Source organism: Periplaneta americana, chromosome 7 (assembly GCF_040183065.1).
Source record: "Periplaneta americana isolate PAMFEO1 chromosome 7, P.americana_PAMFEO1_priV1, whole genome shotgun sequence".
NCBI lineage: Eukaryota > Metazoa > Arthropoda > Insecta > Blattodea > Blattidae > Periplaneta > Periplaneta americana.
This window is the reverse complement of record NC_091123.1, coordinates 105,678,590-105,703,615: the sequence shown is the minus strand read 5'-3', so window position 1 is coordinate 105,703,615 and position 25,026 is coordinate 105,678,590. Positions and strand designations below refer to the sequence as shown.

Here is a 25,026-nt window from a genome sequence, read left to right as displayed (position 1 = left end):
TGAAACATACTCCCTCTGAATGGATTTTTTTAGGCTAACTACTTTTTCTTGAACCTATCCAACTTCAGTTTTTGAGTTTCAACGCGAAAACGCAAGTATCAATGTCAGAACGATAGCAGTAGCTATTTCAGGTCATTGTGGATTGTAGGCAAAAGTTAAAAAAATGTCAGGTTTGCTAAGCTTTCGAACAACAGCATTTTCGTATAGCTGCTGCATGTAGAACTTGAAATGTAGAGCGTAAAATCATTTTATCCTACTAAATGATCTTGCTGAAATGATCTGGAGACTACAAAATTTTCTAGGCCTCTTATTTTATCAGTAAGTAATACCTTTTTATCTTTCCTTAGGAACTGTAATTTCTGCGCTCTCTCGAGCCAATACTGAAGACAATGACACATATCAATATCTACACTACACCGCCATTAAGTATATGAAAAAGACCCAAACCCACTGGGTTAATAAGTATAAAAATATTTGATTTTTAATAACAATATTATTATCTTACTTAAGTTTTGTAGTTATATATAGCAGCCACTCGGTAAATTATAGAAATGAAGATCTAAATTAAGATATTCTCTACATTTACTTACATAACCACAAAACGTTTCACTTTCATGCCATCAATAGAGCATCAATATTATGTACAATTAATGAAAAATAGATGTATCATGATATTAACTATAATAATATTTAATTTCTAATGGTAATAATGTCATCAAACCACCTCAAGTTTCGTAGTTTTGAATATCCAATACACAGCTGTACTCAGAAAATTATACCCTGCAGGATCAGTTTTTAATAACAAATTGAATTGTGCTCTAAATATGTCGGCAATCCTGCAGGTCATGGCCTTCGTGTAATAGTCTATTGTTTGTTGTAGTGTGTGTTTTGTTCTGAAATTCAATCAAGTCGGCCGTGATTCGATAAAATTAGTTCTCAAAACTGACAACAGATGAATTTTGGAAAATAGGAAAATTATTAGGAAAATTGACATTTCACTGAAAACTACTACTTTTCCGAAAAACTTTGGATGCCAGGCATGAAAATGAGGGGTCACTCATTAAAATCCGTTCAGCCGTTTTCCCGTAATTTCCATTACCAGTTCAAATTATATATATAGATATATAAAATTTACTGTTCTGCTCTGTACATTTTATTTTAGTGTATGGCTGCGTACATTCGAACATTTTCGAACCCATTATTTCGTCTGATAGTTAAACATGATTTGAAACGAGAAAAACTTATTTCCACTTTCGAACCCATAGGCCTAACTTCTTCGTCTGTTAGTTAAACATGATTTGAAACGAGAAAAACTTATTTCCACTGAAGTGACGGCAGAAAACTTAATATACTGAATGTTTTCACTGTCACTGTTTTCTGTTAGATATCCAGCAGTTGCTAGCAGATCTCGTATCTGAGAAAGATAAGTATATCGTAAATTTTTCTCGAAAATAGTTTTCAATTTGTGTGTCGCTACTAGGGCAGGTTCCTCTACGACTTGATTCATGGCTGTGGACATATTTTCCACCGATTTAAGGGACTGCAATGTCTTTCACAGTTTCCAGCCTCTAGTTTGTGTGTAGCACAATTTACAAAATATAAACTCTCGATTCGAAGAAAGTAATGTATCTCCTTCGAATTCCTCCACGAAATTCTTTAGGCCTACTTAAAATTTAGAAAATTGACTGTATTTTCGAACTTCTACAATACCCATTCAAATCCGTCAAAACAGACCGTTTACCTGTAATTCTCTGAACGACATTGGCTTCGACATGAAAGGGTTTCCTCTTCCGTCTTCTTGTCATTTGATGTGACCACTTTCTTAGTACACACGACTGTACCTGAGCACTTGCAGCACGAGCTTTGTGTTCGTTGCACCTGTTACCTTACTCACGCACATGACACACAAGTCCCCAAGTTCCGAGCTTTAGTAATAAATCGCCCATAGGAAAGGATGTGAAGTTACGCAAAACGAGTGTACTTACAATACAAAATATTAAGAACTTTATTCGAAAACTAATTGAAGATGGTGGAGTTTTGAAATAGAGAAAGTTAATGTAGGCTGTTGGTAGAAGAGACAATAATTCTTAGTTTGAATGTCGTAAATTGAACTTTAAATTTGAAAATAAAACCATATCAGACTAAAAAAAAAAGGGGGATAACATAAAATATTCTATTTTGAAAATCTATTATTTTATGTGTACGAGTGCTAGAGTGGAGTGTCATCCAAAGACGTTTTTCCATAACGCATGTTGTCCGAGAGAAAACTAGTGGAAGTAACTACGAATTCTCTTATGCGAAGAGTACTGTACAATACGAAGATTGACTGACTGATGCACTTAGGCCATTTAGGCTTATTGTATGCTCTGTATGCGGTGGTTGTCTAAGTCTGACGGATGACCCGGGTGGCATTAATGAATTCGATACTGACTGACAGGCGGGCCATCCTTTCTGCGCTCTACAGGTAAACCCCCATCAGACACCGGCAAAGCAGACAATACTCACTCCCGTAACTGCCTGCCAACAGGCTTGGGTTCCGGCGCAGCTGCAGAGCAGGTTAAAATTTAGGACTGGCCCATTCAACCCGGGTTTTATAAGCTCAGTCCAGGCGGGACCCTAGAAAGCCTGCCTGTATGTTCGTATTGTAGAGTGATTTGCATTCAGGGAAGCCAGTCTATACTAAACACTATTAGTTTGAAATCTAAGTTTGTTGGATATTTAGTCACTTCAAAAAATCTATATAATCTGATAAAATACGGCAGGAATTCTTGATTAAAGGATCATAGTTTTACCATTTATTGTACTGTACAATTTCATAAAATAATAAGATAAATATTATACATTTCATTTTCCTGCAAAGTGTATCTGACTCAACAAAATATAGTAACATTTCTTAACTTGTGACTGGTTAAAAAAAAAAGGAGAGGAAAGGAGAAGGGAGGAGGGAAAGGGAAGGAACGGGAAGGGAAATAACGGGAAGGGAAGGGAAAAGGAAAAGGAAGAGAAATGGAACAAGAAAGGTAAGGGGAGAGGAAAGGAAAGGGAAGAAGAAAGGAAAGGAAAGGGGAGAGGAAAGGAAATAAAAAAGAAAGGGAAGGGGAAAGAGAAAGTAAAGTGGAATGAAAGGAAAGAAAAGGAAAGGGGAATGGAAAAGAAGGGAAAGGAAAGGAAAGGAAAGGAAAGGAAAGGAAAGGAAAGGAAAGGAAAGGAAAGGAAAGGAAAGGAAAGGAAAGATGTTGAAAATACATTGATAACAATTATTATGAATATCAACAACTATTACAGGAAAAAATTCCATTGTAACTTTTCCCTTATCAACAATTAAACGCCTCATGAAGACTTTTAAAATGCAAAAAGGTTTTTCGTTCTTTAATCATACTGGAACAGTCGGAACAGAGCTTGTACAAGGACACCATAGAAGCTATCAGGTTGTCCATTCAACGTGGACCAAAATCATTGTGGCGTTTGTTAGGAAATTGGACATTTCGCGTTCGACGGTGCATAGGTGTTGTTTTTCATGCTGAAGAAGTCTTACTACCTACAAGTTCTTCATTACCTGCATGACAAGGACTTTGCACAAAGTGTGAATTCTTTGTGTGGGGATTTATCAAAGAACGTATGCTCACTCGACCATTACCGCACATGCATACCGGGGCGCCCGCGCGCACGCACACTGATATGTTAATTAATACGGAGTGTTTCCAAAAATTAAGTATCAGTTTTGTTGAATGTGTGTGTGTATGTCTGTGTGTATGAATGTAGTCCCTACCAAGGTCTCTAGATGTCGCTGTCGAACAGCTGTTAGTTAGGTCCTCTCATCCCATTCCACTAATGTATAAGCATTATCCGCCATCTTTTCGCCATCGATTGCTGTTGTCAAGCAGAACGTTCTCCGAAAGTTTATGTTTTGTTATTAAATAAATGCCTGTATAAAGTGATATATATATATATATATATATATATATATATATATATATATATGAAATGTATAAAAGCGTTTATGCTCGACCATGCCGAAATGTAGTAATTATACACCTGGTAGCAGTCCTTTAATGCATGTCATTAAAGTACACCTACTCATTAAAGTACAGGTGTTCAGCCAATGACAAGTCAGCTTTGTACCGTTATAAAACCGCAAGTATCGATTATTCTCGGATATGCAATGGAAAGAGAATTAGCGAAAAGTCACGGAGGCTGGAAATCCAATACTGTCGCAGAAGGTTATGTTCTGTTACTATAATAATTAGCGTTAATTGTAAATAATATTCAAATAAATTCAATTTGTCATCTAGTTTTTCAATGTCGAATTCAATAATCAAGGTTATATCAAGTTTAACGGGATTACATCAAGGTCAATGACATTATTGTTCCTCGGAAAAAATCAATACTTTCGCGTCTGCGCACATCTCACAATTCACGACCTAGAACAAGGTCACTTCCGATCTTGTCAGGTACAAATAAAATGTATACATCTGAATAATTTCAAGTTAGAAATATGGTCGAGCATAAAAAGTCGTATGAAACTCGCCTATAATGGTAATTAAGAAGCTCGTATGAAAATTATGAAACTCGCTTGCGCTCGTTTCATAAACATCCATACTCGCTTCTTAATTACTATCATTATAGGCTCGTTGCGTAATGTACTAATTTGGCGTGGGGTATTTCAAATGTTATGTGTCATATAATGTTACTATTACAGCTCAAAGGTGTAGGTTCTTTTTAACTTAGAGTAGACAGACAATTAACATAAAAATGTCAAAAATGGTCATTTAAACACGAAGCTAATAAAAGGACAGCCACCGGCGTAACTCAGTCAGCTAAGGCGTTTGCCTACCGATCCGAAGTTGCGCTCGGGTGCGGGTTCGATTTCCTCTTGTGCTGGTTACCTGGTTGGGTTTTTTCCGAGGTTTTCCCGAACCATAAGGCAAATATCAGATAATCTATGGCGAATCCTCGGCCTTATCTCGCTATCACCGATCTCATCAACACTAAATAACCTTGTAGATGATACAGCGTCGTTAAATAACTAAGTAAAAAATAAGAGGATCATTTTAATATCCAAACTCGGAGAAGCTAACAACATATAGGCCTACTTGTTTTACAAACTAAAGCACTATAATATGAAAAAAAGAAACAAGTTGACCTTATAAAATCCGTGACCCAATGAGATAGCTCAGTCTCTAGTGTAGGCCTACCTTGAGACTCTTATTCAGAAAGTCCCGTGTTTAAATTCCGGGCCGGCCAACCTGCCTGGGTTTTCCTCGGTTTGACCCAGTTACGTAGGCAAATTTCGGGTAGAGGCAGGTGCCTCAATGTACCAATCTCTTCTACTTCAAAAAATACACCATTTAAAATGAACAGGAGATTCAATAAATATTTCAAACATATCCAGAATAATATTAATAGATTGTAATTGAAAATATGATGAATCTTCGACGGAGAAGGAACGTACTAAAGTCATTAAAAATAACCTCACAATTTTAGCATACCACTCTAAATCTATCCAAATATCTTCGTCTCTTATACACCCAACCAAAGACTTTCTGTGACATTTACGCACGAAATGATCACGTAACCCAGTGGTACCACCATTTATATTGCACTACACGGGAAAGCACTCCTTTCTTCGGTCCAGGGTAAATCTATTTCTGTACTTAATTTACCGGAAAGCGTATATTAGGTACTTTAAGAGCAAAAGGCACGAAATATTTTTGTCTTATTTCAAATATTTGTTTTAAAATATAGTTTTATGCTTGTATCGTTACTTTATTTGTGAATAGTCATACGCCTGTATCTTGATTAAAAGGTATTGTTCGTATTACTGTATTTTGAAGTTAGCTTTCGTAAGTTTTCTGAAAACCTAATAACTCAGCAGCTAGTATATTCTTTGGATTAAATGAATTCTATTAATTTAAATAATCTAATTTGCTTTATATTACTTAATAACATTTCTAACCAATGCTATTAATATCTTTAAAACAACTCAATCAATTACTGAAGTTAATCACAACCACAAGGTGTGTGTGTGTGTGTATATATATATATATATATATATATATATATATATATATATATATATATATAATTTAATCTTGCCCTTTTGGCCTCCTTTATTCCTATTTTTATGTTTGTGTCGAAACTATATTCAACTTAATCCAAACTCCATTTGGATCTGTACATCCAGACATTTTGGAAACTTATTTTATGATATACATAAATTTAAACACAAATTCCTTCCATAACCCAACCATAGCGCAATGTAAATAATCTAAGAGTTGGCGCAAATTTGGCACCACAGTCTAGTATATACAGTCACGAAGCTTAATACAGACTAAATATGCAAACGTAAACAGTTGAAATATGCATCCATAGATAGTTGCTAGTGATGGGCGAAGTTGTTCTTTTCCCGGAACAGTTCCGACGGTTCCGGTTCCGAAAAAATACTATGTTCCAAATAACAGTTCCGAAATAACAGTCACCAGTGGTGATGAGTCGGAGTCGTTGAGTCGTTCAAACGAACGGTACAGTACCCTCCCTCTTCACCATGCAGCTCACACTGGAGCACTCAGAGGCATGACATAGTACACATTCTTACCTATAGATGGCACTGCAATGCACATTCGAATCGATTTTGGAAAATTGCTGTGCATGCGGACAGAACTCAAAAGCTTAATGTTAGTAATTACACAGCTGTTGACTACAAGGACAGAATACAACACTTTGTTTTCGTACATAAAGTTATAAAGACATGGTAGCCAACTAAAAAAAAAATAACATAACATTTAAAACATATGGTATGTAATTTCTGTTCTATTACATAATAATAAAAAAAATCATTAATTTTTATTTTTACTTTTCTTAATGCACAGTTATAATAACAATAACAATAATAATAATAATAATAATAATAATAATAAATATTACAATTTCATAAATAAAAAAGATATATATTGGCAATAATGAAACCTGGAAACCCCGCAGTGGGTTAGTAAAATGTTGGAATCGCATCTTTACCAAAGTGTAATTTAAACTTCGCATTAAACCTCCTCTCCAAATCAGCACTTATATGGGCAGTTTCCAACAAATAATGCTACAACATTTTTGTCGTTCTTTGATAACAGAGAAGATAGCACAAAAACTTGTGCTTGTCAGACTTAACCTCAACAAACGACATACAGACATTGTAACTAAACCACTCATTACCATTTACGACTTTAACCTTTGTATAGAATCAGCTGATCAATGAATTAATAATAGTATGCGTACTTTATGACTTTGTAGAATGTTTATAAAACAGAATTAGTCAACTAATGGTGAAATAAACCATAAAGCGGGAATGAATATTACAGATTATTAAATACTTACTATAACATTACAGATGATTGGCCATTCTTACAAATGTTGATATTAAAGTTCGCGCCACCGCAAGGATTTCAATTTCCATGCGCCCCCCTCCAACCACGTGAGAGTTTCAAGTACCAACTTGATCCAACTTTTCCAAGTACAACATAAAGAACAACGAGAACAGTGTAACTGCAGCTGTCGTTGGTTCATCGGAACAAGCTCCGACGCTCCGACGCTCCGACGTTCCGACTGTTATCTCGGAGTCGGAACATACCTTGTGCAACGCGGTACTGCGAGCCCGCAACAGCTGGGCAAGTGAGCAGCTCGGAGTCGGAACACTGTTATTTCGGAACAGGAGGTTCCGACCTACTGTTCATTTTTGCAACAGTTCCGAGGGAGTGGGAACATAGCAACGCGGTACTGCAAGCCCGCAACAGCTGGGCAAGTGCGCAGCTCGGAGTCGGAACACTGTTATTTCGGAACAGGAGGTTCCGACCTACTGTTCATTTTTGCAACAGTTCCGAGACCGGAACAGTTCCAAAATAACTGTTGTGTTATTTTTTACCCATCTCTAATAGTTGCTCACCACCAGGATCGCTACTATCGCCTCATCACAGATCTTTCCCTAGCAGACCATAAAATGTATTGTACTTTCGATATCGTGTTCTTTTGAAAAAAATTAACACCTTCCTTCCACTATTGAAATATGAAATACATAAGGTTTATATATTATTTTCATAAAATATATATTATATTCTATAAACTCACCTTCCTGGATCTTTCGGAAGGATAACTCTAACCTATTTTTCTTACAATTTATAGTACTACAAACGTCTCCTTGTCCCATATTATTATTCAAATTATTGTATTTTAGCCATTTACAGTTATTACAAGCGATAACGAACTTTTCACAAAAATGCGAAATACGGCACAGTCAATGCTTTTTCGATCTAGACCAGGCCGTAATGTTTGTTCGGGTTTTCTATTTCAGTGTATGGAGCTCAGTGAAATATTATAACTTTATTGCTTATCATTGCTAAGCTTTATTTAGTGTAATGTGTTGTAAGTTCTGTTTACTTCTTGTTGCATAATATGTTGCAGAAATAATTACAAAACTGTGTTATTTTAATGTGAAGAGAATTTTACATGTTAACATAATCTGTTCGCGTTAACATTTCAAGTTTAGAATGGAAGCTATTTTGAGGTTTAATAAAAAAGAGTTTATATTGTGATTTCAATTTAGCACATCTACCTTCCTTAATTTTAGACAAAACATTTACCATACCACTCCTATGAAATTAGTGTACGTACAATTGTGTTACTTCATCTCTTAAGTAGTAGATAAATACAATAATTCAGTACTCAATTTTAGTATTAAAATACAGACGAATTGAATGTCCAGGGTATCATACATGACATTATGCTTAATTATAATGTATGATTGCGAATTTAGGAATATAATATATTTAGGAATATAAGTTAAATATATTAAACATAACCTATAATTTTCATATGAATGGCAAGGCATTGGAAATCACTAAATTTAGACAGAAAGGGTCAACTGGTACAGTAAACATAACCTATAATTTCAACATATCTAAATATCCGTGCGGTGCAATTGAAAATTATTGAATCGTGCATTAATGAATGTACAAGAATTTCGCAATATTTAATCGAAATAAAGGCAGCTATTACACATACGAACAACGTAATTTTCACACCATAAATAATATTACATCTTAACTCGCAAGTAAATTATGTCTGAAGTGTCTTATAATCATTGTTTTAAATTTTATTAATGGAATTACACTACATTTTAGAGAAACATATGTTACTGTTTACGCATTACAACTAATTTATATGGTTGAAACGCCGCCCTTCGTGATCGGGTTAAGCGAGTCTGTCTTACGGCCTGTATTAGATCCGTTGCTTACGATTAGATCACAGTCTATTGTTCCTAGTACTCACAGCGCTCCAAGCGGCTAACAACTATCGCAAGATTTGCAAAAAATCACCCCAAGCTTCGTGACTGTTTATAGTAGACTGTGATGGCACCGTGCGAAGACATGACTTATCGACGGACCTTGGTCACTACGACCAGGGTATCATGCATGTGATCTGGTTAGGAGTCTAGGCAAAATCTGGGATTATTCATTAAGAAACATTAATATCATAGCATTTCTCTGATCACCAGTTGGCGAAATGCGTAAGGAGCTGGCCTAGGGATATGTATAATTCCCTGCGTGAAACCTGGGCACACACAAAACTTAGTACTGTCAGCTGGTGTAGGTGAAAATCGCTTAGCTGAAAAGAGCGTAATACGAGTAGGCCTACTAGTGACAGACTACAGTTGCTAATCGCGATTAGCTCCGATCGCGATTACAGAAAATGTGTTGACACACTAGGTCACGCTTGTGTCCCGTCTGGTCAACAGCTGGATTGCCATAGAGGGAACAATTTTCTCTATGTACAGCTGTCAAAAGAAAAAGTGGCCGCTCTCCTGAAAGAAAGTTCCCTTCGGGTATCTTCGCTACAATTCGGAGACAGGCGATGTTACATGTTGTTGGACCACGTTGCCTGATATCTACAGTTATAATTTAAGTATTCTGTGTGTTATCGATAGCATAATGGTAGCGTTCAGGCCTCTTATTCATGAAGTCCTGCGTTCGACTACAACCACGTGCTTTTTATGTTCTTTTTTGTTCTGTTTTTGAGAGAGACAAACTATACATAATGGCTCCTTTCTCTTTTACGATTATTTTAGTAATTAACATCAGGTTCATTAATATATTATGCCATGACTTTATCATTATGATATTGTGGCTGCAAATGGAAAGAAAAAAGATTTTATTCTCAATAAAAATATCTTTCGTGGCATAAACAAAACAAATTTACTGGCGTCGGCCTTAAAACATTCAAACAATTAAGCGTTCAAAAAACAAAACAAAAAGCCACAATTCAATATTTAGTCTATCTTCCTCTTATCTCGATCATCTTGCAGTCGAGTGGGCATGGAATTGACTAGTCTTTGCAAATAGCGACTGTTCTTAGACACGATATTCCAGGCAATCTGAACATACATACATAAGTGTTCTGTCCATGGGCAGGTCTTTCATTGCAAACCCAGCAATCTCCAATCTTTCCTATTTTCTGCCTTCCTCTTAGTCTCCGCATATGATCCACATATCCTAATGTCGTCTATTATTCTTTTCAACCAGAGACCCAACCAATTACTTTTTATCTTTCTAATCAGTTTCAGCATCATTCTTTCTTCACTCACTTTTTCAAACACAATTTTATTTCTTATTCTATCTGTCCACTTCACACGCACCGTTCTTCTCCACATCCACATTTCAAATGCTTCAATTCGTTTCTCTTCATTTCGTCGTAATGTCCATGTTCCTTCCCCATACAATGCCACACTCCACACAAAGCACTTCACTAGTCTCTTCCTTAGTTCGTTTTCCAGAGGTCCGCAGAAGATCCTTCTTCTTCTATTAAAAGCTTCCTTTGTTCATGTTTGCAGTTTTTCTTGGGAAGGATAGGCCTAAATGCGGTAACATCCCTTTGCTTTCCGCACACCACTATCTCTTTCGCATCTTATTAAATTCCAGGGGGCCCAAGCGTTGAGATGAGGAGAGTGAATTTGACTAATTGGGCCCTCCGGACTTCACCGAAAGTCACGGCAAGTCAGGATGTTTGACCCTATCAGAGATCGGGAAATCTCAATTAGCCTTTGCCCCCCGCATCCTGGACTAGCTTCTACGAATCATCAGAAAATCTTGGAGTGTGATTGGGCCAATTTTTCCGAAAATGTTTCCACACTTTTGCCCTCGTAGCTCAGCGGACGAACGCCGGAATTTAGATGTCAACGTCTCAGGTTCAATTCCTCGTTACTCCTTTTCATTTTATTGTGGTTCAAGATAGTATAATGTAATAGTACAAAAAGAAAAAACTAATAGCAGTATTATGCAACTGGATTTTTCCAAACCTAATATTAAATTTATGTTATTTATATCGCTAAAGAACGATTACAATATAAATAACTTGAATATTATTTATACAGTATCACTAAAGAACGATAACACAATATAAATGATAAATATCGGTTTGTTTAATTAATATAAGATATTATATAATACGTATTTAATTATCTAAATAAAATAACCTATTTTACAAAGAAAGATGTTTATTTGTGTTATAATAATTACTTACATAAAATACAGATTATTTATATTGCGAAAGAACAATAACAATATAAATAACTTGAATATTATTTTATAATGCTAATGAAGGAAAACAATATAAATGACAATTTGAATATTATTTATATCGCTAAAGAACGATAACAATATAAAAAACTTGAATATTATTCATATCGGAATTTCACAGATTTATTACAGATGTATTTAAGAAATTGTAGAAGAATAGTAATTAGTAACAGTGTCCTATTTATTCTTCTTGGAGCCAAATTTGTAACTTTTAAAAGTGTGGTTACTATGTTGAAGTGTATGTGTTGCAACGGATGCTTGATTTGTTATGTATGTGAGTCAGTTATGGGATGCTTGATGTCGTCGCAATGTCGTAATTATAGTTTGATTGTGTTTGTGTGACTATTGTGTATTAATTTATGATGTATGGTACGGAAAGCTGCATATTTATGATATAGAAGTGTTACGTATGTGTGTTGTTAATGTTTTTGTATGTTTCAAATTGATAACTGATATTTGTTTTGCAATCGCAATGCCTAATTTACGGATTTTTTTATGTTTTGTTTACATCGCGTAAGCTAATTTAATTTTCTTTTCCATTTCTCTTTATGCTTATGTTTTTTGTGTATAAAACTATAGCCCTAACATACATATGTAAAATAGGGCTAACCCCCATTGGAGATACTGTAGCTACAATAGTAATAATTATTATTCATATCGTTATAAAACGATAACAGAATACAAATGATGACTTGAATTTTATTCATATCTCTAAAGAACGATAACAAAATATAAATAACGTGATATCCATCAAGAACGATAACTGGATATAAATGATAATTTGAATATCATTTACATCGCTAAAGAACGATTAAAAAATAAAATGAAAACTTGAAGCAGGCGCGAACCCACAACCTTTGAATCATTAAACAAGCACTCTACCGCTGGTCTACGAGGCGCAGATATGGAACACTTTCATAGTTCCGGAACTGCTTGTACAAGCACATGCATCGTGTAACATCGCCGCGACCCGAAGTGGACTTTGAAAATATTCGCTGTTCACGAGTGCGACCACTTTTTTTTTTTGACAGCTGTACATACGTAAAGTTCATACTTTCGTTTGATGTTTGTTCCTTGTTTTTTTCCTTTTTTTGTTTTTTCTTGCAGCTTGATATGGGAATCTGATACAGTTTATATCATTAGTACTATTTATATTATTTTGGAAAGAGATTTTATAACCTATAAAATTTATATTATGCCAAAAATATATATTATTTTGTAATAAAACATATTTCTAAAATCGACCCTAACCTCAACGATAGCGTCGTAATGGAGACTGAAATTGAAAATCTGAAAAAGAAACCAGTTCCAGTTTGTAATCCATAATTATTGAAATGAAACATCTTTCAGCAGCTTTCTATTGCTCTCTCTATATATGAAATATGAATAATTCGTCTGTCATTTGTTAATATATTTCTTTGTACTTTTCTCACATCTGCATTAAATTCCTCCACTACGTCTAATAGTAGTCAAATTCATTTTCTAGCCATTCATTTTCGTTTCTATTTAATATAATACAATGGAAGAGGTAACAAAATTCCACAGCAGAAGCTATCACGACTTCCTAAATAATATAAATCAAGGTGATTCGAAATCAAAGATTACTAAAATGTTACTTTCGTCCACTGGGCCGTGCCTCAGCGCGATTATCTAGTTCTGAAAACAGGATTTAGATCCTGATCGCGATCGGGACGGTGACACACTACATTCTAAATGGCATTTTTTTTGACAGTTGTAATCACTTTTCCACAAACTAAACACTGTGCTCCGTTTTCTACAGTACTTCCAAACACAAATAATCACTTTCGCACTCAGTATTAAACTGCGACGTCGAGTGCCGCTTAACATCACTCATGGCAGCCATCCTATAACTGGCTGACTGGCACACTACAGCGCGCTGCAGTGCACGCACTTGGAATTCCCCGTGCGCACGGAGGGCAAATGCACTCAAACGCCCTTCGCTGACCTAAGACAACGTTAAATCCCATTCAAGTAGTACAAAATAAAGTGTTGCATGTAAGTCATAACAGCGGGTGGTACACAAGAAACGAACAGATACATAAAGATCTAAAAGTGGAAAGTATCCCAGTTATCATTAGAAGATTCGCTGAAACATTTTATAAGCAGGCACAATCCCACCGAAATGTGTAGGGTCTATATATCAAAACTAGGAACTTATAACCCTCAGTATTAAAAGACATCGTACACCTTCGTTCCTCTTCTCATAGTTATCTGTCAAATTTGTTTTCACGCTGCTCATCCTGGTTATGACGAGAGTGCAGCGCCATACACGAAATACCTCTCAGCACAAAGTAAATAATTAGGAACAGTAGGAGATCACATGATTTCGATACTGTATCCAAAAGTTGATGAATTTGAAAAAAACCGTTACGGGTCCAGCCATGTATGACTTACGGGCTTAGACGGTGTCTAATGGCCAGAGCAACGCAGTTTCGTTGAGAAGATACACATTTATCAAGAAGTACCACTTCTTAACATCAATATCCACCTAATACGATAGAACTCCAAAAGTGATGGCGCCACTTTGGTGGTATAGAATCACAGTAACCGAAGTTATTGCACAAATTACATTCTTCAGTTGTGTAAATATATAAATCGACATACCTGTATAGGGCCTAGAAATGCATTGAGTTGCAACAGTAGCATGATGCGTCCGAACGCGAAAATTGTTGCCACAGCAAAGAGTCCTTCAGCTACTAATGTGTAGTCCAGTGAATCCCAATATTTGCGTTCCACATCCGCGCCTCCATTTCTTTGTACGTCTAAGTAGGCACATAACCAATAAAATATGGCGCTTGCGAAGAGGATTTCCATAAGAACATCGTACCTGTAATGGAATTGTTCGTTTATGTTGTCATATATCGCTTACATTCATTAGATTATTAGTCTCAGTATAGGGTTGATGCATGAATTCGTAGCGTTTTTTAATAAGTTTATTAAACACATCAGATACATAAAAGAGAGAAATTAATCATCAACAATATATTCTCCTTCACTATTTACAACAATCTGCCAACGCCGGAGCAGTTTTTCGATTCCACGCCTATATAAATCGCTTGGTTATGAGTTAAAGAAGTCGTCAAGCCAAGTTTGGAGCGCATTTTCATCCGGAAAGGAAGTTCCTTGAAGGTTGTTCGATAGAGAGCGGAAAAGGTGAAAATCTAAGAGCGCAAGATCATGTGCGTGCGGAATGACTTCCCAACGCAACCCTGAATAGTCAGGTTAGGAGAGTGTGGATGGTCGTTATCGTGGAGTAGCATCATTTCACGCAGTCTTGTTGGTTATTTTTCTTGGATTGTGTGCAAGACGTCTCAGTTGGTGGCAATAAATGTCGGCAGTGATGGTTACACCTCGGGAAAGCTATTCGTAGTACAGCACACCCTCGGAGTTCCACCAGATGCATAACATTATCTTTTGTGAATGCGCACTGGCCTTTGTACGGAGAGTTGCTTTTTTGTTCGGGCTCAACCATTCCTTTCTTTTCCCTATGTTATCATAAAGACACCATTTCTCGTCACCAGTAACGATATTGGATAGGAATGTTCGACGTTGTTCACGAGCCAGTCTATGACGAGCAAGCAAAGATGCACATATGACCACCTCCTGATTTTTGTGGTTTTGGCTTAGAACATGCGGTACCCATACACATGATTTTTTAACCTTGCCCATTGAATGAAAATGTCGCATGATGGTGGAATGGTCACAGTTCATCACATTTGCCAGTTCTCGGGCACACTGATGTGGATCATTATGGGTTAATGTGTTTTTATACGGTCTTCATCAACCTCGAAGATCTTCCTGAACGTGGAGTGTCACTAATGTCAAAACGACCCTCCTTAAAACTAGAAAACCATTTTCTTGCCGTGCTCTCACCGATAACGTTGTCCCCATACACGGCGCAAATGTTTCTGACTACTTTCTTCCCTCTATTGAACTCAAAAAGAAGAATATGTCAGAAATGTTCCACTTTCTCCACTTGACACTCCATTTTCTAGCATCTACGGCTCCACTCACTATCTGTAAAAGTGAAAACTTCAATATGTAAACTCAAGCACAACAATTGAACTTCAAATAAAAAATGGCAATTGATAAATAAACCCATAGTAACCGGAGTACCAACACGAGAAAAAGAAATGCTACGAACTTATGCATCAACCTAATATTTTATCTTGACTTTGTCCAAACTTGACACATTAGACATTAAGTTGTTACTATAGGATTTGGCAGAGTACCTATACACACTATACCGAGAGATGTGTAATGTGAAATGTGCGCCGAGAAATGCGTGAAATTGAAAGCATTGTTTTAAATGGAACGTCACACACTACAACGAGTTTCTCGCTCACCTCGCGCGGGGTAAACACATTTCTCGGTCTGATCGCTAGCCCAGCGAATTTTTCAAGACACATTCGACCTCTGTCAACGATTACGATTACACACAGACATCGGGAAAACATTTTTCAGCTGTTTTAAATTCAGAAAACAGCAAAATTGTTCTAATATGTCAGATCGGCCATTGAAATTTTTTGGTGTCATACAAATAAGTATGACACACGAGACGATAACTATAATAATACTAAATTGAAGACCTCCCAGGTAAAAGAATGTAACATCAAATTATTAAAATATATTATGTCGGTAGGAAACGAAATTTTAAAGCATTTATTTATAACAATAAATTGAACTCAATGGCTGAACAAACTTTTATCCCTGTTTTGTGAAATGATTGTGATACTAAATATAGCACTAATGAAATATGCTTCTGAAATAATTTTCCTTTCTACTGAAACATGAATTTACACTTTTGTTGGTTATGTTCTTATTCTGGGGAGGTCTTCAAATAAAAGAAGAAATCTGGAAGCAGATATCAACCGATTTAATCAGACATTAATTAGGTTAGGTTTCTGATTTGCAATGCCAATCAACATAAGATTATGACTTTATTATCACATAATACTTAACAATGAAAAGATATGATTTTATATTAGATATTACTGTATGTATTACTTGCTAGTGAACACGATAATTTATTAAGAATTCAGTTTTCTTCATTGTACTCATGTTGCAGGGATTGCATTATTGGACTGAAGAGAATGCTGTTCCTGTTCATGAAAAAGTGAACAGTATCATTTCGTTTCGCGATAAAGTGAAATACAATTTCCTGCATGCCGTTTAATATACTCGTAGTGAGGGAATAATGGTATTTCTCCAGAAGAATTGCAACAAAGAAGGCACAATTTTCTTTCGTTTCACTGGCTTCTGCGAGTTGTGTAATGTGGTAAAGCATTGTTTTGGTTTGCAGCCACAAATACTGTACTTTCAATATAAAAATCTTCTGATACTTGTGTATTCTAATAACATGGTTTTAGTTTGCAGCCACAAATACTGAACTTTCATGATAAAATTCTTTTGATACTTGTGTATTCTAATACGATGTTCTAGCCCACACTTGTTAAAATTGTACAAATTTGATTCTTCTGTATTTATTTCATTGTTGTAGCCCTCCCTTCACTTGTTACAAATATAACACTCGTTAGTTCCAAGATGCAATACTATGAAAACTGATTATTTCCCTGGTAATTCGTGCTGGAACTATTGCGTCTTATGTTAATAATTTTATTAGGTGCCATGAAAGAAGCTCCATCACCTCCTATATTATAACCACATTATCATGTTACTGAAGGTCTTGAAAAAAAAATTGAAAACGCATAGTTCCAGAGCCATTTTCGCATCAGTCTTTCAAATACACTTATAGCAGTTTTATGCAATATAAATCTTTTTCTTTTCATGGTAATGGAGTAACAATCAAAATTTAACTTCTCAAAGAAAATAAACAAAAGTTATATTTCATTAATTCATGTTTGTACCACGAAATTATGTAAACTATTTACCTTTTTAGTATTATTAAATTCTTGGTTTAATCCACTGATATATTTTTATTAAGAAATTGGATGATGTATAAGGTTGAAACTATAGGCTACAACATAATAAACATAGAAAAAACACAATTATTTGTATATTAACATTTTATTTATATTATGATGAGAATATGAATATCTCAGTACAATGAACTGCATTTACGATACTGTAACATTTGTATAGAGTCCGAGGATTAGGAAGAGCTGTATCAAATTCGTTAACAAAGTTATATGTGTTAGGGAAAAGAAAATTAATTTTTATCGGTACGTTTCCATCACACTGTTTCTTTTGCTTCTTACCATTCATCTTTTATATGTCTCTTGAGAAGTGATACGAAAGTCTTTGAAATGGAACGTGACATATCACAAAACTCGTAGCCTATTCAAACAAGATTTTCTGTTTCACAGTTTCCAACACATCTTTCAAATCAGCCACTAATTTCACCACTCGCCATTTATACTGTTGCAATGTCTTATTCTCTTTTTGTACACAAAACTATTCTTTTCTTAGCTTCCTTATTCTTCTTCGACAGAACCCGAATTTCATTTTCAGTACCGGTATCAGCTTCCAATGATATAATGGAGGTCCCAACTTCGTCTACAACTGTCACAGTAGAGAGAGGGAGAGAAAGATTTCAGAAAACTTCCGTCTTACGCTTCTTCTTTCCTGAAAATAATAATTCATATAACATAACGACCCTACTTTATACACAATAGCGAATAGATATACCAATATTATAGTTGTCAGTGTAATGCTCATCTAACTAACCTTTGGTTCTTCAAGGTGCAAATATATACAGCACAGCCCCATTTCTGATACACAAATAAATGATAAGGTCGTGCGATCCATATCCTCCTCCCTGTAGTGACTGGGAACAAATTATGCTGCAACGACAACACGAGGTGTCCGAACAGCTTTAACCTCAGGATCCTTTGGAAAGCTGTAACACAAGTTAAATTTAAATATCAATAAACTACAGACGACAACAACTCCGGATATTTACGTATATAATGTCATTAGTCTCTCATACATACCTATGATAGGTTATTCCATGTAAGTTCTTGGACTCCTTATTTCCTCTGCCATAGCCTACAGCACACCGGATCGACATATTTAAATTCATCAAAATATTACTCAAAACACAATAACAAAACTATACCATGAAAGTACAATGATAGGTTAAATTAAGACGGTTACCGCGCGACACTGGCAACTATTTTCTATTCTGTACTCTTTGGTTCGATTACACATTTCTGGGCGCTGTGTGTGTCAATGCTGTCTCGCCTCGCTCGCGTATTTCTCGGCACACATTTCACATTACACATCTCTCGGTATAGTGTGTAACCGGCCTAATACAAATATGAGTGCACATAGACATTACCTGTTCGAAAATTTTATCATCGGTCTAGTGCGTATGCGCGTATTTCTAGATTTTCTACGAGTTTCTGTTCACGTTGAGCGCTGTTCCTGGGCAGATGTTTGTCCTCGCCAAGCTTAGGCCGGTGAGAGATGTGTAATGTGAAACGTTCGCCGAGAAATGCGCGAGCGAGGCGAGAGAGCATTTTCCACACGCTGTGGCGAGAAATGTGTAATGCGAACTATACGTTTTCAGTTTTTTTTTTCTCGCAGCCTTCAGTAACTATGACTATGTGGGTTATAGTATAAGAAGCAATGGAGTTTCTTTCATGGCTCCAATTATATAAAATATTTGACAAAATTATCAACATAACATGCGAGAGATCCAGGATGAATTACTAGGGAAATGACCAGTTTCGATAGTATTGCATCTTGGACCAATCGAGTGTTTATTTCGTTATCTTAATTCCAAAACATCGTAACTAGCTCGGATGTCGATTTTCACTTTTTGAGCGTATTTGAAGGTATATCCACAGATCCATCCACTGACAAAGCAGTGAAGCTTAATTTAGAATACTAGCGCTAATATTGGGCTATTACGAAACCACTTAACTTCTCTCTCTGTGAATATACTTAAAAAGCGCGCAAAAAGTGGAAATCGACATCTGAGCGAGTTACGAGGTTTTGGACTTAAAATAACGATTTGTAACAAGTGGGGAGCTAGAACAGTGCATTAGAATACACAAGTATCACATTTATATTTGTAAGTGGGGTATACAACATCACATTAGAATACACAAAGTATCAAATGATTTTTATCCTGAAAGTATGTGTGACTGCAAACTAAAAACAGGTTTTTACCACTATATACATCTCACAGAAGCCAGTGAAGCAATAGAGAATTGTGCCTTTTTTTGGTGCAACTTTTCCGGAGAAATACCATTATTCCCTCACTGTATTAAACGGCATGCAGCAAATTGTATTTTACTTTATCACGAAACGGAATGATACTGTTGACTTTTTCATGAACAGATACAGCGTTCACTTCGGTCCAGTAATTCAACCCCTGCATCACGAGTACAATGAAGTAAACTGAATACTTAATAAATTATCTGTTGACTAGTATCCCTGATCACATATATGAGACATTCCGCGTCAATTCGAACAGGCTTGTGACTTCAATGTTTCGAAAGAGTTCGAAAATGTTATGTGTGTTTAGGGGTTTAGAAAAGAAACTCCGTATATTTTTATTTCATCCAAAAATTTCTTTTCAATATAGGCTAAATCAAAATGAAAAAAATTAAAAATGGTCGCGCATTGACAGACATAAACGCTTATAACTTTGGTTCTGCGTGTTATACAGAGCTCATCTTAGGCTCAATTGAAAGTTTAAGAATTGTAGTTTTATTTCACATCACTAATATCGTTTTTTGGGAATAATTTATTGTAAATACAACACTAACACGTTTTTAAAATTGATTGTTTAACATGTTCGCGAGAATTAAAAAAAAATAATAAATGATCAATTTATTCCCCATTTATTTTTCTCAGTGTGTGCGTAATTTGAAGATAGAAGAACTGCGGAAACTGAATTGTAAAGACATGTTTTAAAAAGTGCGTGCGCTGCCTGTATTCGTAGGATGCATAGCTCCGCTCAGCGATAAGGATCTGACGGGAGATACATTCTGATCGTCATAAAAAATCATCAATTCTGTAGAGTAAATATTTCCCTGCGGAAAATTACATTAATCATCATTCCATAGGTACAGATACTTACTTACTTACTGGCTTTTAAGGAACCCGGAGGTTCATTGCCGCCCTCACATAAGCCTGCCATCGGTCCCTATCCTGAGCAAGATTAATCTAGTCTCTACCATCATATCCCACCTCCCTCAAATCCATTTTAATATTATCTTCCCATCTACGTCTCGGCCTCCCCAAAGGTCTTTTTCCCTCCCGCCTCCTAACTAACAATCTGTATGCATTTCTGGATTCGCCCATACGTGCTACATGCCCTGCCCATCTCAAACGTCTGGATTTAATGTTCCTAATTATGTCAGGTGAAGAATACAATGCGTGCAGTTCTGTGTTGTGTAACTTTCTCCATTCTCCTGTAACTTCATCCCTCTTAGCCCCAAATATTTTCCTAAGCACCTTATTCTCAAATACCCTTAACCTATGTTCCTCTCTCAAAGTGAGAGTCCAAGTTTCACAACCACAAAAAAAAAACCGATAATAGAAATGCTTTATAAATTCTAATTTTCAGCTTTTTTGAGAGCAGACTGGATGATAAAAGCTTCTCAACCGAATAATAACAGGCATTTCCCATATTTATTCTGTGTTTAATTTCCTCTCGAGTATCATTTATATTTGTTACTGTTGCTCCCATGTATTTGAATTTTTCCACCTCTTCAAAGGATAAATTTCAAATTTTTATATTTCCATTTCGTACAATATTCTGGTCACGAGACATAATCATATATTTTGTCTTTTCGGGATTTACTTCCAAACCTATCTCTTTACTTGCTTCAAGTAAAATTCCAATATTTTCCCTAATCGTTTGTGGATTTTCTCCTAACATATTCACGTCATCCGCATAGACAAGCAGCTGATGAAACCCGTTCAATTCCAAACTCTCTCTGTTATCTTGAACTTTCCTAATGATAGGTACAGATACAGAATTAAAAAATTAAATGGGCCGAGTATTGGTAGGAGCCCTCATCTATGTAGGCAACAAGCTTCGCAAGACTATCCACAAGCAGAATGCATTTAGGCGCTCTTGTTTACTGCACATGCGCAATGCGTTGCCCTCATAAGTAAAAATCTAATTGAGTGAGGTCAGGGGTTTAAGAAGAACTTCTAGCAAACATTTGAGTGTTCCGTTAAAATTCACAGTATAATGTTCTTATCAATGTTGCAAGTAAAAAAGGATCGATTAGGGGTACGTTCTTCTAAATCAGGTGTTACGGTACTTGGGAGAGTTTCCTATATTGTACCGTTTCTATTGTACCACTAGCAATTTGCAGGAAACTATTACCGCTACTTCTTCTCTGGTGTCATTTTTAGTTACTGCTTTTTAGTTGAGCATGGTAGGAGAAAAAATCGGCACGTTTACAACTGCGCTGGAGTAAAAAGAAGAATCCATAGAAAACTGTACCCATCGAAGTAATATTTTTGCAATTTTCATAAGGATTTTATGGTTAAAAGGTAATGTTATAGGTATAGCTATATATTTTATCGATTTTAGTGTTTTTCGCATGTTTGTATAGGGTAAACTAGGTAGTTATTGACCAGTATACGGCGATTGACCGCTTCCTTTTTCAATTATATTGTGAATAAACCACGATCGTGATTTCACTTTTTGCTGGATATGCCTCTAGTAATAACCCTTATTTGTGGTTAGTTGTCGCTGTTCATCCCACTGAGTTAGTGTCTGTTGTCTGAGAGGGCTGAAATCGATTGGAAATGCAACTGAACGTAAACAAGTGTAACTAGAGTAAATGCTAAGAATAATGCACACAATAATTTATTTATTCAGCAAATAATAAATAAATTCTGGTGCTCGTTTTTACACTCATAGTGTGAGAAAAGGTATAGGGTTTCCGTCCACAGAATATTATTTTGTAAAAGTTTTTATATGGCATAAAAATGCCCAGTGGCCAATCACTATAAAGTGAATGTCCACAAACTACAGTGATTGGTCGTTTATAAATTATTTGTTGGAATAACGACCAATTTGCTCCAATTCTATATATGTTATCGGTTAAATGATAGGGATTTTTACAGGACTGATACTATATTAGGCTATAATGCCTAAGCCAGGTAAAGTGCATTATACAGAGGAAGCTTTACGAAACGCTATAGAACCTGTCCGCAGTGGAATTGGTTTAAATGAATCTGCCAAATAGTTTGGTGTTCTAAAAGCAACCTTAGCGTCCAGAAACAAATATCCCGTTGAAGAAAAAGTGTCCTTTCGTCCTCGTACAGTGCTGGGTGAAGCCTTTTGTAATAACATCAGAGAAATGACACACACTTGCTTCTGATAAGGCACAAAAGAGAAAAATGGAAGAAGAGGCAAGAGAAGAAAGGAAGCGAATAAGAGATGAAAGAAAAGGCAGGGAGAAGAGTTTTTTTTTTAATTTTTTTAAATTGGTTATTTAACGACACTGTATCAACTACGAGGTTATTTAGCGTCGATGCGATTGATGATCGCGATGAGTCATTCCACGTCAAATCGCAAAATTTAGCCTCGAATTGACTTTCATGTCTCTGATTTAGATAAAACAAATTTTATACATTCTATGGATTGAAAAAGTAAATACGTGTTTTATTATTGTTGTCTATATCGATTATTGTAGTAAATATGTGTTATCAAAGATTCTGAAATAGTTCGAGCATCATTATTGTTAAACGTGATTATCTCCACTAATAATCATCACAGAGATTTGCTCTTTGTCTCAATTTGAAGGTCACAGTACACACTTTATTCTTCGCATAATAATATAGAAATACAAGTTTGTTAACTTTGTTTTAAAAAACATTTAAATGTATAAAATTATGTTTTAATGTCAGAGACTTACTTTAAAATTACAGAAAAAAATCCTTAAATACCTTGAAATTATTTTAACCGCCCTTAAAAAATCAGAACGCTACTCCGAGCTGTTGAATAATTAAATGGCTCACCAAGCTGCGCGTCTTGAGTTTGCGGCCTGCATAAGTACTGTTACAAGATGATGTGCCGATGCAGCTCCGGGTGAGAGTCGTGTGACCACTTTACACTGTTCCACGGTCAGAATATCACTCTTTGACGTAATTTACATAACACAGTACTGTATTTAAATATTGTTTTCGTAAAATATTTGTATTTTGAGATTTCTATCGTCTGTTTCATGGAAGGAGTCTATCGGTTTCTGTATTATATCGGAATTATTTGAATTTTCAGCTAAAGTTGAGTCTTCTGTGATATGAAATATTTTATGTTTAAGTGTATCTGTAACTTTCTGCATTTTGTGTTTTGGATATTTTTTTTAGATAATTTTTTCTTCTTTATTGGCGATTCTCCAATCGTCACTAAGCTCTCATTTAGTTTCTCTACGTCTACGTCTATGATACTGACTGAACTACCAGAAGATGAGATAGAGGTATCACTCTTCACACTTTCTATTACCACGTTCACATCACTAGTACCAGGCGCACACAATTCACTTACACTTTGTTCCTTAGGAAGTTTTGAAATTTTAACACTGCAACTTTTACACACTTTCAGATCAGAGGACAAGTTTACGTCTTGCATTTTCAGTTTCACAAGCATTGCAGAGATCACACGCCTTAATATTTCATTTCTTTTTCTGTGATTAGACAGTTTGAGCGGAAAACAGTAACTGTAACTTCGTTTTACGACGCCACTCATGATTGCAGCAACACAACACAATTCTGATCTTATAGAGTCTCAATTGAATCGTTTGTTGATACAGAAACTGTTGGGGTTGCTGGAGGGCGCCTTGCAGGCTATTAATACTCTTTCACATCCCTTCAACATGCTCGCCTTACCAAGGTCCAAGGTCAGATTCTTGTCACTCGATACAGTATGCGTAGCACCACTGGCGCACCGCGAACATATTTTCAAAAAAATATTTTTAAAGTTATTTCTTACTCGAAATCAATCTGAAACCAACGTAGTTCTATGTAAAATATAATAGATTGTATGTATATTTTTTGCGTTTTTAAAGTAAGCTGTTATTATAAAAAAATATTAAGTTATGTTTAAAAAGTGACCCTCTAATACAACCCCATTTGTATTTCAACTTATACTTAAAAAAATTAATATAATAGTTCATTTCTTCCCATTTCAGATGGCACCAACACTCAACGTCTATGATGCATAGAATCTTAACAATGAGCATTTTCATACTGCGTCGTGCATGTATTTGTCATATAATTAAAAGAGTATAAATAGTAAAATATTAAAGTATGATCACAGAAAAATTTACAGACCTCTTATTTTCATCTGCAGAACATATTTTAGAAGATTTAAGCAAATACTAAATGATCACGTTTCGTATACAGGTGTTTGATTTGACATGCACACAACACAGCACAACACAACACAACACAA

At 35.7% G+C, this 25,026-nt stretch overlaps 1 protein-coding gene across 1 annotated transcript in view; it reads right to left on the bottom strand.

Annotated features, from left to right (window-relative positions):
- LOC138702780 (short transient receptor potential channel 5-like) overlaps nt 1-25,026 on the bottom strand; it is a 190,225-nt gene that overhangs the window by 100,556 nt on the left and 64,643 nt on the right. The window contains exon 9 of the mRNA XM_069830080.1: nt 14,241-14,463. Coding sequence (XP_069686181.1) covers nt 14,241-14,463 — 223 coding nt within the window. The remainder of the gene's footprint in view (nt 1-14,240; nt 14,464-25,026) is intronic.